Source organism: Alexandromys fortis, unplaced genomic scaffold, assembly GCF_014885135.2.
Source record: "Alexandromys fortis isolate MF-2015 unplaced genomic scaffold, M_Fortis_MF-2015_v1.1 scaffold_41, whole genome shotgun sequence".
NCBI classification, from domain to species: Eukaryota; Metazoa; Chordata; class Mammalia; order Rodentia; family Cricetidae; genus Alexandromys; species Alexandromys fortis.
In genome coordinates this window covers 7,585,949-7,601,321 of record NW_026067923.1, presented here as the reverse complement: position 1 = coordinate 7,601,321, position 15,373 = coordinate 7,585,949, and the positions used below count along the sequence as shown (strand labels likewise).

Genomic DNA, 15,373 nt, shown 5'->3' with positions numbered 1-15,373 from the left:
ATGTACTGACCAGAGGTACAGACAGCTTCTCCTGTATAGCAATGAGAGGTAATGCCGAGAGGCAAGAACAAGCTGTTTTTGGAGGCTCCGGAACACTAGAAATCTGAGCTTCAACTAACGGTCAGGGGGAGCTCTTAAAATGGCTGGGCTGGGGCTGCCATGTTAGAAGCGGCAGGGAATTTATCTTCTGAGTCTACAACCCTCGCTTCGCCTATTTTTCATACTTTCTTCACCTAAGACCTGATAACACCCTCACTTCCCACCTTTACCTCTTCGAAGATTTTCCTTCAGTTCTCGGCGCTTTCATGCCAGACACCCAGTTATTCAAGTGACCTGGCATCGTGAGTGCCTCTGGAAAGGCCACATCACAGGGCTGATGAATGGGCCAGACAGCTGTGTGTGCTTGGTTATCACGCATTCGTGTATATGAATGTTGTGCTTCTCGGGCTGAATTCTCCAGAGAAAGTGAGTTGTACAGTTTTATAGCCCTCTGTCAGTGATTAATCTGGCAAATCACAGAGATATATGTAGTGAGAGCTCTTTTTTTTTTTGATGAAACAGCCTCATACTGCTCTCCCTTAGGTATTTAAGTGGGCAGATCTATGCTCCACAATCCAACGTAATTTATGCTTAATTCTCTTCTATCCTCAATAAATTTGAGTGAGGATCCAGTTGGTGTTGTCTAGGGAAATAAAGAACTTTTCTGCTCTCCAGTCCTTATGACGACCCAAGACCCAGCTGTTGCCTTCCAGTTCAGCTCCTGCAGGACTGATAAAGCCATCACTGGGTTGTCCACGTGACTTCCTCTGGCTGCAGGGTTCTAAGGCAAACAAGATTCTGCGCCTCCACATACCCCAAACCACAAAGACGATACTGACATTCAAGGAGCATACAGTACCACACAAATCAAGTTTATTAATTTAAACACAAAATTCATGAAGAAAAAAATCTGTACACAACCGTAGACACAACAAACCTTTTTTTTTTTTTTTTTAACAGTAAGGCCAAGATCAAAGCTGTCTTTTCACTCTGCACCAAGCACAAAAACATCCAATGAAGAGGCGTAAAAAACTGTCCGCTCCTGTCTATGCCAGGTGAGGCAGGAAACGGATTCCATTCTTCACGTTAGCAATGTGGGGGGAATTCACAATGACTAATTTTAGCAGCAGTATGGAATTTTAGAAAAGGAAAAGGCAGAGGCAGAGTGGTGTGTTTGCTACTCTGGGTCAAACCCAGTCCCCCCAATAAAATATTAGACAAACTTGATCCAAAAGGTAATTTCACGGCAACACAAAGCCCGAGATGAGAAGGACTCCTGCCCACACAAATTCATCATTTTGGAAGAATCTTTCTTTTGACTTGACAAACATGGTCACTTGTCATCACCCCCGCCCGGCTGCAGCCTCACGTCTTTCGTGTCATAAGTAGAGAGCAGTGTTGCAATGTTAGTGTGTGTGTGTTGACAGCCAGACATCCCCACTGGATACTGGACCTTCTCTGCGTGAGAAGGGCAAGCCTGTGTGGAAAGACTGGTGAGAAGTGTTGCTGATCCGGCTACGTGGCAATGTCCTCATTGACACAAACAAGAAACCCAGACACAATAATAATTCTGAGCACATGGAAACTCTGCTAGGCTCCAATTAATTTTATTAATAAAATATATCTATTCTCTATATTCTTTTTGTGGGATGAAGCATTTGAATAATCATTCTTTTCCAAGTAGTTACATATAATACATTAGTGTGGAAATGAGAAAGCGAGCTGGGCCGGAAGACTTTAAAACCCTTTCTCAGTTATGAAACTGCTCTGTCATTTTTATCAAGGCCCTTCTATCCAACACTCAAAAAAAAAATACAAAAATTGATGGGATAAAAGATTGGGAAAATAAAATCCTTGTTGACACTTGACATTCATGCTTTTGGTCTTAGATAACATTATCAAAAAGATCCATTATCTACAATATTTATACCCAATACTTCGCTAAGGCACTGCAGGAGTTTGTGCCCAAGCTTCCTAGAAGGCATTTTAACCCCATAATAGCATTTCCCTAAACATAATGCAAAAGAATCATCCATTATTACAAATTTACACCGAAAATTCTTTCTGTACACGATTGTCTCAGTGATGTACATTTTACATGTTTAAATTAGACATAGTTTAAACTACTTTGCAATCTGCTAAAATTCAAAGGACTTGCCGCATTGTCAGGCAGAGGCCTTCCTTTCATTGATTATTTCTTACGCTATCACCCTTCAGCTATTTGATACTGAGAAGTCTGTCTTGGTGAACTCTATGTTATGTGAGTTATACCTCAGAAAATCTGTTTTTCAAAAGTCTTTTCATAAATAAGTAGTGATGTACAGATTGCCCTGGGGAGGAGACATCGAAAAGTAAACCTTTGAGAAAAATACCTCCACTGATGTCCAGGAGACACCCTTCAGTCTTTGCTGTGGAATCAAGTTTGCTGGGTTGGAGAAGCTGTTTACGTCACATTTGCTGAAAACCAAAGTGTCTGTAGGTCTTTTCTTCACAGGTTTGAACCATGTAGCTAACGTAGCCAAGACGCATCACACTGTGCTAGAATAGTCTCATGGCTTGCTTCCACCGAATTCACAGTACCGGAGTCAACAGCTGTTCTGAGGAAATGCACATGGTCCTCCATTCACCTCAAGGGTAGCAGTCAAGACCACAGCAGCCATGCCTCCACACGTGGAAACGGCTCCATTCTGCAGCCCAGCACTGACACAAGCCTGAGGCCTGCTGGATTGTCTCTGGCCACAGGGCAGTCGCGCAGTGTCGAGTTGGCATGAGGTTGTTACAGGTACTCTAATTCCAAGGCATGATGCAGGGCCATGAGGTCCGAGTGACTGGAGACTCTCCAGAAGGGCATGGCATGCTGCAGAGGGCAGACATATGGTGAGGACAGAGAGCCTGACCAGCAAAGACCCTTCCATTTCCTGTAGAGAGATGCGGCTATGTTCACCCCCATCTCAGTATCGTAAATCCTGCCAGTCAGCATAGTCACGACACGTATACTTAGGACACAAATCTGCGCCCCCCCCCAAGAACAATTGTGTGAATGTAGTATCCATTTCTTGCTAGTAGAATGCCACTGTGACTTGAATGACAATTCCAAACTTTAAATAAAAGCTACTGAAAAGAAACTGATGCCTTTCGATATGTGTCCTTGGTGGTTGTCAGTGTTGAAAGTTGACAAAGCTTACACTTTGTAGGTTGAGAAGTTTTCCTTACTTGGCAGTATTTTACATTTTTTTCTAAACAAAATCTTGCACTTTTGTTTTTCATGACAATTCCATGTGGGCCGAGTTGTCAATGAGCATCTCAAGTTGGTGTGAGTGTGTGTATCTGCAGTTGTTTAAGCCATTAAGACACAAATCAAGCTCAGACAGAACTGTCTGGGAACACCTGAACAAACCAGTTGTCCTGGAAACAGGGTGTCCCTCCTTCCAGGGAGGCTGCAATAGACTTCTGCTCGGGAGCATTGGGCAAAGTACTTATGCAGCAGTAAAATCTTTCTCCAAGAACAACGTTCTGTTTCCTTCACAGGAAAACAGATTTCTTTCATACACATGTATGATTTGTAATTATAGTTCTGAAGAATTTGAGGAAATTTCATGAGAAGTGGAAAATCTGACATGAAAGCTGGATTTTAAAAATCAGTATGTAGTCTGATATAGCTCATAAAGCTGCTATACAATGGCACATACATTATTTCATATACTTATAAACAATATGTTAATGTTGTTAATATGTTCAAATTACCTGCTAAAGTCTTTTATTGCATTCTCTAACTCTAATAGCATGCATTCCAGACTCAGCCTCTGACGAGCATCCATAGAGCTTTGTTATGTGCCAATAAGAGAATAGTCCAGAAACGAATGCCTAAAATCGCCACCGATATATAGGAAGACTGCTCCCTTGGCAGTATTACATTGTAACCTGTACTGTGGCTCATTTATTTATGCAACAAAGGTTCTCTTTTGTGTTTCTGGGCCCATGGTCTAGGAATAGAAGAGTCTGAGACACAGAAGGTGCTGGCTCACCCTCTCAGACTGTAAACATGGGAATTCATCAGTGTGCTAATATGAGTAAGGACACAATTACTTTTGCATAGGAAACTAGGGAGCTCCCCCAAAAAAGTGACAGTTGAGCTGAGTGTGGGAGGTGAACATTTGGAAGGATGCTCAGATGGCCTTGTGGCTTAGGCACAGATAAAGAAGCCACGGATATGGACTACATATGTGTGTGTGAAAGAGAGAGAGGGAGAGAGAGAGAGAGAGAGAGAGAGAGAGAGAGAGAGAGAGAGAGAGAGAGAGAGAGAGAGAGAGAGAGCTGGCTGAAAAAGCCAGCTACTACACGTAAACCCTAAATCACTTCATTGATAATAATGACTTAGGCTCCATCGGTTGTTCTGGGAGGCTGTGGGTAAGGTGACCCAGTGGTGATACCATTATTCTACTGTAGAAGGAAGAGAAGAGAGAGGTTTAAATAACAGCAGTTAAGGACTGAAGGTAAGATCCCTACCGGCTCTGGGCTAAGTCTGAAGCCTGGATGCTACAGCGCTCCCCTCCCTGTTCCTTGTGACCTGTTCCTGAAGCTGCTCAAAGGAACCATACAGCACAGGCACAGATAATCCTGTCTCCCACGGTGTTGATAGCAGATACTGAAAAGTCGAGTGACTGACTCACAGCAGAGGGTGGCGAACTGATCACCTGCCATACAGAGAGCTTTCTTCCTTTCCCTTATCATAACAAATCCCTGCATACTGTAAAGCCCTCTAGGATGACAGAACCATGTACATAATACAAATCACCTCTTTCCCATCTCCTAAAATGGCCACTGTGAACATATTTATACTTCGATAGATGTGTGCACAAAACCAGGCATATATATGGTTTTTACTGTGCGGCATGTTTATTCTAGAGACATAATGTTTTAAAGAAAGCTATTCATTGTCTTAACCTGTAGTTTACTTAACTGCCTTCACAGTAGCTATATTTATAGGATTTGTTTTTGTGGCTTGTTTCTTCATATCTTATTATATTTTTAGGTCTTATTTTAAATTTGTGTGTGGGGTGTGTGTGTGTGTGTGTGTGTGTGTGTGTGTGTGTGCATGTAAGTGCAGAGCTCGAGTTACAGGTAATTGTGAGCCATTCCACGTAGATTCTGGGAATCAAACTTGGGTCCTTGGCAAGTGTTCTTCACTCCCGAACCATCTCTCTAGACTCTTGGAGCTATTGTCAGTGACTGATTCCCCAAAGCTGCTGTTCGCCTCTGTTCACCTTATTAAGTCTAGGAACATCAGGATGCTAGGAGCATGCTGAAGGCTCTTTAGATGGCCGGCCAGAAGCTTTAGAACATCTACCTCTTAAACACATCAACTACCGCAGAAGCTGGAGGGCTCTGGAGATGAGCATGTTTGCTTCAGATAGGTCCCCTTTATATACAGCTACTATCAATTCAAATCTACCAGTGTACTGTGGAGGAATGAACTGAGTGACAAGGACATTGAAAAGGGAACTAAAAAAAAAATCCAATGACTCCCCTGACACATGGTTTAGGCACTTTGATTTGTAGGCTGCAAAAGCAGTTCTGGAACCGTGTCTCATCCATACAGGTATTTTGGATGCCAGCCTAGAGTATACTTAGAGTATATAATTTGAAATCAAAACACAAATATCTAGAAAGAAGAAATTATTTCCAGAGCCCTGAGTTAGAATGTTTCCTAGCACTGAGAGACAAGGAACTTCTCTCTTCCCCCTTAGAGCATCAGTAAACTCAGGTCAAGCTGCACTCTGAAAACTACACCTGTGGAACAAGACAGCTCAGCTCAGTGCAGGGGCACTGAAGCTGCTCCCTGAATAAACCTGCCAGAGGTTTGGATGAGAGCTGACAGACCCTAGCGACAGCGGCACTGAGACTGTCAGCTCTGGCCTCAGCACCAGCTCTGGCCTCAGCACCAGCTCATGGGAAGAACGGATAGTACCGGCTGCTGTGGGGAGCAGTTTCAGCATCACAGGACCAGAGGGACTCTGCGCAGCGTCCACCATCAAGTGGGTGCTTATTAGGAAAAAGCCTTGCAGAGAAGGCCAGTGACTCCTGTTAATAGCGCATCAGACCAATATTACATGGGGTAATATTTCCCTGCCCAAGTACATACCAATGCCAGGATTTGACACTTGATACTACAGGGGAAACTGGGTGCTAAGAAGTGTGTGTGTGTGTGTGTGTGTGAGTGTGTGTGTGCATGCGTGCGTGTGTGTGTGTGTGTGTGTGTGTGTGTGTGTGTGTATTACTCTTGGCCACTAAAATAAATATTTCTTAAATAAAACCAGAAAGATAGGGTACCAAAAGAGGAAAAGAGAAGCACATGGCTTTGAAGAAGCCTGAGCTCAAGTCTTCCCTTCGGCACCATCTTCCCAAAGCTGCAGTCATCAGTAAATGGAGTAGTTAGAGTGAAGGATGAGTTGTTTCCAAGTTTATGGCTAAAATAAATGCCATTACCTGTGGTACCCCATAGCCGAGCCAAGCACTAAAGCATGACACAAGAACATGCCCCATGGCTCAGGACCACCGGGACCAGCTCATCACAGTAATTCTGATTCAGGACTACTGAACCTGCTCATCACAACCAGGGCCTGGGTAAGAGTCAGAGTAAAATGATGAAGACAAAGAGAGGGAGGTTCAGCCGCAAGCGGGGCCTACCCAGAGCTGGAAGAACAAACAAAACTCGAGGGGCCCAGCCATGGGTAGGAGTGGGACTCCTGCTTAGGAACAAAGGGGGGAAGATAAAGGGTACAGGAGGCATCTTCTGTAATTAGCCTGGAATGTCCTCAGGCTGGAATGCCCTGCTCAGTACACAGACCAATAAGGAAGGAGGCCTTCCAGGGGATGCCTGAGAATATAGGTGAATGCGCTTAGATTTTTATCTTGTAAGTGAATAGGAAGGGAGGCTGATACTCTCTGGCTGCCTGAAAACACAAGGAAGAAGGGATTTAAAACTATTCAGGGTCCAGAGAAAAGGAGATTTGGAAGGGTGGCTAGCTTGTCAGAGAAAGCTGGGCTGTCAGGGCAAGAGATATGCAGAGAAATGGGACAGTTGAGCGGTCTGTGGCCTAACGACTCCTGAATTTATTTGGTGAGGCCAGACACTGAGAGAGGCAGGCTGTGTGTGATGGAAATGGAGATTGTCACCGTCCCCAACAAGGGGGAGCAGACATGGGCAACAAAGCCTAGAGGAGCACAGGTTTGGGAGTCCACAGGACCAAAACAGGTCCCAAGAAGAACCTTCTTGCCCATAGGCACAACTCTTAAAATTGCCTTCACTCTGAAAGTCTTCATTTATCCCTTCTGGTTACCCACGACATCCATCATATAAAAAAAGCTATCTGCACGGCTGTTCGCATGGAAATTGAAGTTTGCACAATTGTTAAAAATGCATTAATAAAAATCTCTTATAACCCAAGAGCATCTCCTCACTGGTGCAAACACTGCGCTTTCAGGAATTTACTCACATAATGTTCACTGAGGACCTGCTTGTAACACTAAATGCTGGAACCCCCTAGACACTCTGTCCCAAAGGGCTGGTAAAATAACAAGAGCACATTCACACAGTAGCACACTGGGGTGGCCACTTAAAGGATTAGTGAAGCAGTGCTGTGTTCCTGTGTTCTGGTCCAGATAGCCGCTGGGACAGATTGCTCAGTGAGAGAGGAAAGGCAGAGAAAGTATGCAGAATCACCATCTGCATGTCAGAAACATAAGACCTATCTGGGCTGTACACACGTGACTTGCATGTCAGAAACATAAGACCTATCTGGGCTGTACACACGTGACTTCTAGGCAGCTCACAGAGAGAGACACAACTCTGCAGTCGTAAATAAGGAGACCTCCAAAGACTGATGAGTCTAACACTCGTGGTAAAGCGCACTGCCCAGCACTGCCCACTCAGTACCTGCGTCTCTGCTTCCCTCTGGGCTGGTGGTTCGCAACCTCCCTAATGCTGCGACCTTTAATACAGTTCCTCATGCTGTGATCGCCCCAACCATCAAATTATAGTCATTACTACTTCAAAGCTGTAATCTTGCTGCTGTTTATTAACTGTAATGTAAATATCTGTGTTTCCAGATGGTCTTAGGCAACTCCTACACAAGGGTCCTTCAACCCCCAGAGGGTCGGGTCCCCCAGATTGAGAACTGCTACTGTTGGCAGGGAGAGCCAAGACCTAGCATGTAGTATGTGATAAGTAAGTATGAACAAACTGTGCAGTAATAAACTAATCTCTACTTAGTGTTCAATCTGTGTCCCCCTTAAATAAAAAGCAAAGAATTTGACTGTATTACAAATTTTTTTTCTTTTTCCCCAACAAAGGTGGTTTTCCCTGGAGTTTAAAATGAGGCACTAATGGCCAGGGACTCAGCCTAATTTTTGGATCTCAGTACACAATTAAAAGGGACAACTTCTAAATGAAATCTTAATGGGGACACAGAATAATGGGTGCACGCCATTTTTAACCACTACTCACCAAAGATTTAACTTAGTCTCTAAAAAAACTCATCTAGCAATGAAAACTAGATATCACTCCTTAATCATTCTGATTTTTAAAGTGATACCCAGTCTTAATTATTTCTCTCAAATCATGTCGTATCCTCATTTCTCAGGAAGTACATACAAATTATGGAGTTAGATTGAATTACCTAGGAAAGCCCGCCTGCACTGGCAAAGGGAATCTAAATGCTAGAAGGGTCAGCAACAGGCACCTGGAGAGTTGCTGGCTGGTTTCTGGCTTTAAAAAGCTCCCTCCCTCCGTCTGCAGAATAGAATTTGGGCGTACAGAAGACATCTCTACGGGGAGGAAGGGAGAATGCATATTTAAAAGAACACAGAAAACTGAGAAGCCAGCTAAGCAGTTAAAATTGGTTTGGAAGAATGGCAAATGTTATGATTTTGATTGGAAGTCTCAACTGTGTAGCTTTTCATAGGGGAGGGGCGCCTGCTTGCTGTTAATTCTGTCTAGTAATTTCAACCACTCGGCAACTAATCTATCAGAATGAAGGCGAGCTTCAGAAGCAGAAAGCTGCCACGGTGCAGGACGGGCAAAACAGAGCTGTAGACGCCTATACGCGAACATCTGCCTGAAGGGGTGGCTAAGTGGAAAAGTAGCTCCTGTGGAACACTAGGGAAGGAGACGCCTGTGCAGGCTGCGTCTACCTCACCTACTGGAGAAACAAACGTGCCCGGTATTTAAGTTTAACAAGCCACATAACTTTTTAAAAATAAAATCTTAACATGTTGGAATGTCCGAGTTTACAGTTTGAAGTAACGTTGTCTTCAAATCATAGTTTGGTCAATACCTAGCTATCTGATTTAGTCATGTTTTTTTTTTCTTGGTTTGGTTGTGGTTCTTCCAGATAGGCTCTTTCTCTGGTGCAGGCTGGCCTTGAGCACCCATTTTCCTGCCTCAGTCCCCAGTGAGTACTGGGGGTACAGGCACATGTCACCAGGCCCAGCTGAGTCTGTTTTCTGTCAAATGGGTCAAGAAGGACACTTGTTTGTAGCATCATTGGGAAGCTACGATGAGATACTGGAGGCGAGTGCCTGAAAATGGGATGGGGGCCTTGGATGGAGTTTTAGATCTGGTGGCCCATGTTTGCTATTGAGCACCGATCTTGCCAAAGTGTGAGCAGCCATTTTCATTCATGTTGTTCCTTTGACCTTGTCTATGTGTCTGTCTTACAAGTGACACGGTGGCTTTCTACTCTTCTTTTCTCCCTCTAAGTTAATTATTAGATAGTCTCCATTTCTGGGCACAGCTCAGCTCTACAGATACTTGATATATGTCACCAATTCGCAGATGCCTATCTCTTCCTTCATATAGGAAGAATGGAAGAATCAGTACTTAAAAATTAGTTTCTTTTAAAGGCTAGCTCAAACACTGTCTTGAAAAGGCTGTCTAGTCTGTTATGCTGAGGGATTGAGCTGATGGTTTCCAAGGTTTTGCAAAGGAAAGAAATCTGATCTTCAGAAAGCTGACATTTTTATACACACACAGGCAGGTCGCAGGGTCCAAGGATCTCTGCTCTCCCTACCCTACCACATACATCCATTCACTCTCAAAAATCAAAGCTAAGACCATTCATAAATAAAAGGTCAAAGAGAATGTTCATTGCCGATTTCTTTCTAGTGTAAAAAGATAACACGTCTGAAGATAAATAGTGGAGATTATTGTATCTGCCCTTCGAAGACAGAAACTGTTATTTTATGGCACTTTTGAATCATTGCATCAGGACCAGGAGTTCCCGCCTTCCGTGCTGTGCTCACCAGGGCTACCCATCTCAGGAAGAGCTCGGAAAGACCTAGGAAGAGACATGCCCACAGTGGGATTTTACCTGACTTTGTATCTTATGTGAACACACTTACATCCCTTCCTTCTGTGAAACTCAAACCAGAAAGCCACACTCCGGTAACTTTCTCTTGAAATTAAAACTTAGAAGGCCCAGCTTGGGGAGCAGTTGGAGAGCTGGCTCAGGGCCACAGCAGACTGAACTAATTGCTCAGGAGGGCCATGTTGTTCAGAGGGGCAGCTCTTCTCCTGGGCCCTTCTGACCACTAAGAGGTTCTGTGTACGGATGCCCTGGGAATTCCAGAAGCTTTCCAAGGAAGGCAACCCGAATTTGGATTCGCATCAATCATTCTTCTTCAGTTCCCAGGATTGAGTTTGGGGAATTCTAATTTAGTCAAGGCTGACGATTGTATCCAGCAACAGTCATGGCTCGTATCAAGCATTAGCAGGCCAAGTGTGTGCAGAGTTCAGTCGGTGCCAGGCACATGAGGGGCATCTTCTGTCATGGACAGACATAGGGCTAGTGCCTGTGCGCTTACTGGAGTTCAGAGACACTAGAGCCGAAGGAAGCCATCTTCAGGAGAGGCTACTACACGCCACACTTGACAGTCAGTTCTATGTCTGAGACCTGAAACTTTGTGTGATATTTCTAACTGGAAAAAAGGCAAAAGAACTGAACATGCTGTGTCCATCATGGTGGTGAAAATAGATTTCTACAAAGGAGTTTGTGAGGAACAGAGGGGCTTTAATTTGCATGGGAGGATGCCCTTGAAGAAACATGGAGTATAACCTGTACCCAGATTTAGAGATATATAAGGAAGCTGGAGTTAGATCTCCACCCCCAAAATCACATTCAGTTATCAAAACAGACGTCCATAATTATTTATACAACCCCAACTGCCATTTGTTGTCACATGTCTTAGTGAAGCTAACTGGTTAGAGAGAACAAGGAGCTAGGTGCTGTGATGATTCCCACTGAGGAGACAGAGTAAAATAAAACAGAAGACTTAAGAAACTGGTTCAAAGTCATAGACTAGATAGACAGCAAAGCCACACATCAAATGCAGCTTGGACCGGCATACAAGCTATTTCTATTACAGTGTCTCCAGTTCTAGTGAAAGTGAGCACTATTACAAAGAAAACCGTAAAAATGCAAGATGAGTTTTGAGAAATAAGCCAGATAATGACAGAGGTCTTGGGAGAAACTGTTCTGTAGGAATGCACTGGGCATGGCAAAGGAGAGGCGTTAATGGATTGAGTATGTCTTCCAGAGTTCACATGATAGAAATAATCCTCAATTTTCTATGGTGATATTAATGGAAGGTGGGAATTGTAGGCAGTGGTTAGGATCAGGAAAACTGAGTTTATGATGTGAGTGGGCACTATATGTAAAAAGGAGCAATGGGCATTAGTGACTTCCTACAAAAATGATGAAAGACCTTGCCCTGTGTCCAGAGGGATACTCTCTGCTATTATGATATAACAGAAGGGTTCTCACCAGAGGCTGATGGCATGCTCTTCAATGTTTGAGCCTCCAGAACTGAGCCAAACCATCTGTCCTTTATAAACTGTCCAATCTAGCATTTTGCCATAGAAACAGGAAATGGACTAAGGCAGCAGGTCACCAGATGAATGTGACTGCAGTGTTGGGTGGAGGAAGGAGAAAGACCGGGGAGACAAGTTGTGAGCAGATTGTGAGGACCTGTGTGCCGCATAGGGAATGGGCTCCTCTCCTTTAAGACGCTCAACGAGATGCCAAAGGAGATAATTCTGCAAAGGGGATGCTAAAATTACAGATGCAGAAACTGAGACACCAGCAATGGGACACAGGGCATGTCTTCAAGAGACGTTTACAGTCATGGCCACCCTCCCCTTTCCAGGCAAGGCAGGTGCTGTCCTTAGGATCAAGGGAAGGCATAAGTCTTTTATGGCAGCAAAGTCACATTGCCTTCGCTTGCCAGCTTGGACTACTAGCAAATGTCTTCCCATTTGAAAGGGTCTGCATCTGCATCAGGACTGGGTAACAAGAAGCGAGTCACCTGCCAATGTCTTTCCTGTATGCAAGGTATAAGGACAGTATGGGTACCCACTGTGTTCTAGAGAATGACTGCAAGGCTAGGCTTGCTTTTCTGACCCACCACCACTTGAAATGCTCACTCGTGTCAGTAGGGTTCTACCCTGGCTCTCTCCATGTCTACAGTTCTCCACATTTCATAGTCTGTGGTAGAAGAATGTCCATGTGTAAAACAAGCCAGTTCTGAGGACGGCAGCTGCAAAGGGCACTTCCTAGGGAGGCTTACCTTTTTCGCCCCTTGCTCTTCTTCCACGCCATCTCCAATGACGACATATACCACTTTCCTTCCAAACCTTTGGATTATCCTCTCAAAACAGCTCTCCTTTCCTAGTGGGCAAGAACAAATTACAGATGTGTAACAGCTGGGTAACCCAGTTTGATGACGCTGGGAAGCGTTAAACGTTTTGTTCATGTTTCTGATTCGACTCCATCCCACCCAGGGAAATGAGTCTCACCACTTGAGTGATAGGAAGACAGCACAGGGTGGTAAGGGTTGGGAATTCATTGGCAGTATGTTATCTGTCTCTTGAAAACCTGGCCTAGGACACATGAGGTCAAGACAGCTATCAATGTGGGCTAACACAAAATCACACAAAATGTTGGACACCCCTGACTGAAATATTCTTTTCTAAAGGTCTTATGACATATACATACCTGTGTGTGTGTGTGTGTGTGTGTGTGTGTGTGTGTGTGTGTGTGTGTACACTCATGCTGTATTGAAGTAATACAGTCTTTCCCCAGAAGCTAAGACTTAAGAGGCATGTGATCTTAACAGCATATTTTACCTTGAATTAAAAACTTGTTGTATCAAGCTGAACAAGACCAGGGAGACTGATAAAAAAAAACAATAACCCAACTTGGGTTTGGTATAGCAAAAGAAATCAAACATTAGCATAGGCTTCTCCCTCCATTTGCGGGTTGGGAGAAAGACGCGCAAGGCCTAATGTCTTTGCTTAAAGATGACTCATGAATGTCCTCTTAGAATGAATGTCAGGAACCGTGGGTGTGGGTTCTACACAAGACTGTGGCCACCTCACCCGGCCATCTCCTGCTCAACCAAGCACTTTCCTAGAGGCAAGGCAGGATACAGGTAAGAGAACACCGTTATCTGTCTACTATCTTTCCCATGTCAGGACTTCCTCTGGGCTTGGTTGGCGGCTCTTCTGTCAGCACATCTCTGCAGCTAATGCCAGCATTGTTTCTTCTCAGAAGAGATCGGTGTCCCAGGTCTCAGCTGCCAATAAGGTCATTTTAATGGACAATGGGACAGTTTATAGTTCTCCAGCGTGAATGGCTGAGCAGGGCCTGCACCTCTTTCAAATGAGGATCAGATATACACATGAACAAATTGCTTGTTTGCTTAAACAAATGTCTGCTTTATATTTGTATTTTGCACCAAGATCTCTCGTTTGCATCTGACAGAATGTAATACAGCCAGCCTTAGTCAAAGGGGCCTTTCAGTGCTTTAGCTGTCCACTAAACTGTGATATTTTAAATTATTTTAAAACAAACAGACAAATAGCTTTTTTTTAAAAAAAAAACTCTGGATGGGAAAATACTTTGATATTTTGCAAAGCTATATTATTTTTGACTTATATAGAAAAAAGATTCAATTAATCTTCATATAAATGTGAACAGTTTTTTTTTTCTTTGTTCTTTTTTCATTTCTTATAGTGTTAGGGAATCAGACCCAGGGCCTTTCTCACAGGTTAGGCTAATTTCCCCTGAGCTAGTTCCCCGCCCCAAATCCCTTAAAGATTATTTAACAGTGAAGTTTTGGTGGGAAAAAGAAACAAAAAAAGTCATTTCTGTGTACCGTCACCTACAGATTTTGCTGCAAACTTTGGTTTATATAGAGTTTTCTTTCTTAACATGAAATATTAAAAAGATGAAGTTGGCGCCTTCTCTGCAATGACCTCCACATTGGCTTCATTTGATGATACAATAAGCAATAATCCCAGGACTTTCAATCTCTACTTTGATTATTTTTACTTCCAAGATGTCTTAGCTTATGAAGCATGAGTAGTTACTTCTTAGACTGCAAATAGGCAGATTTCAAAGGTGGTGGGTTTGTCTGCCTAGGCTCTCCATGCACAGTGCTGTCAGGGTAAACCATGTTTCACTGGTTAATCACAGCAACGCTGGCCCCGCTGCTTAGACCCAAGGAACTCCGCATTAGCTTCTTTCAATACACGCACACAGGTCTTTAGCCTTTTCATCCCAACCCCTCTCCTGAGTTTGCTAAGCTCTGGAGCAATTGTGATGCCAGAGAAAGTCCCAGTTCCTAGGAACATTATAATCTGGTGAAAAATTCCCACTGTAAACAAATAAGGAGTTCTTCAGTGACCATCGAGCAAATGCTGCCAAGGAGACATACAGGGGTCTGAAGGCATGGGAAGATGGAGGTTAGACCCGAGGGAATCTACTGTTGCCCTTTGTCTTCAGACAGAGTTAGCAGCCAGAAACAGCACCCGTCCTCTTGCTGTCTCACAGGAATATGTGGGGCACGGATGTCTGCGGACGGCAGATCCCCAGCCTCAGCAGTTCACCAGTACTGCACAATGGCCACTCAGAGACAATCACAAGGCCCTTGCCATGGAACTTCTCCAGTCCCGTGATCTCATCAGCATACCTTCTCAAGAAACACTCTTTACCCAGCAAATGCCACTTTGTCCCTTAGCTCGGGCTCACGCTGACCTCTGATCCCTCCTGGGCTGGGAGCAACAGTTTCTTCAGCCCTGCATGCAGAATAGGTCCTTGAGGGGAGGACTTCGGGTCAGTGCCACCTGAGGCTTGGCTCTTTGCCATTTACCCTAACAACTTAAGCCCGGGTGCTTATGTTTCCTCATTTGTAAAATGTAAAGATGAATATGCAAAACGCCTGGTATAGGTCTCTACGCCTGCTGGAGGCTCATTTGCGTATTTCTTTGTCATAG

General features: G+C 44.0%; 1 protein-coding gene across 7 annotated transcripts in view; it reads right to left on the bottom strand.

The window, feature by feature from the left end:
* Window positions 1-970: 970 nt before the first annotated feature.
* The window catches only part of Eya1 (EYA transcriptional coactivator and phosphatase 1), a 144,911-nt gene continuing 130,508 nt past the window's right edge, over window positions 971-15,373 (bottom strand). For all 7 annotated transcript variants that reach the window (XM_050142145.1, XM_050142141.1, XM_050142140.1 and 4 more), the window contains 2 exons: window positions 12,664-12,764; window positions 971-2,896 (listed from right to left, as the gene is read on the bottom strand). In XM_050142145.1, the coding sequence (XP_049998102.1) occupies window positions 2,816-2,896; window positions 12,664-12,764 (182 nt within the window). In that variant the 3' untranslated portion in view covers window positions 971-2,815. The remainder of the gene's footprint in view (window positions 2,897-12,663; window positions 12,765-15,373) is intronic.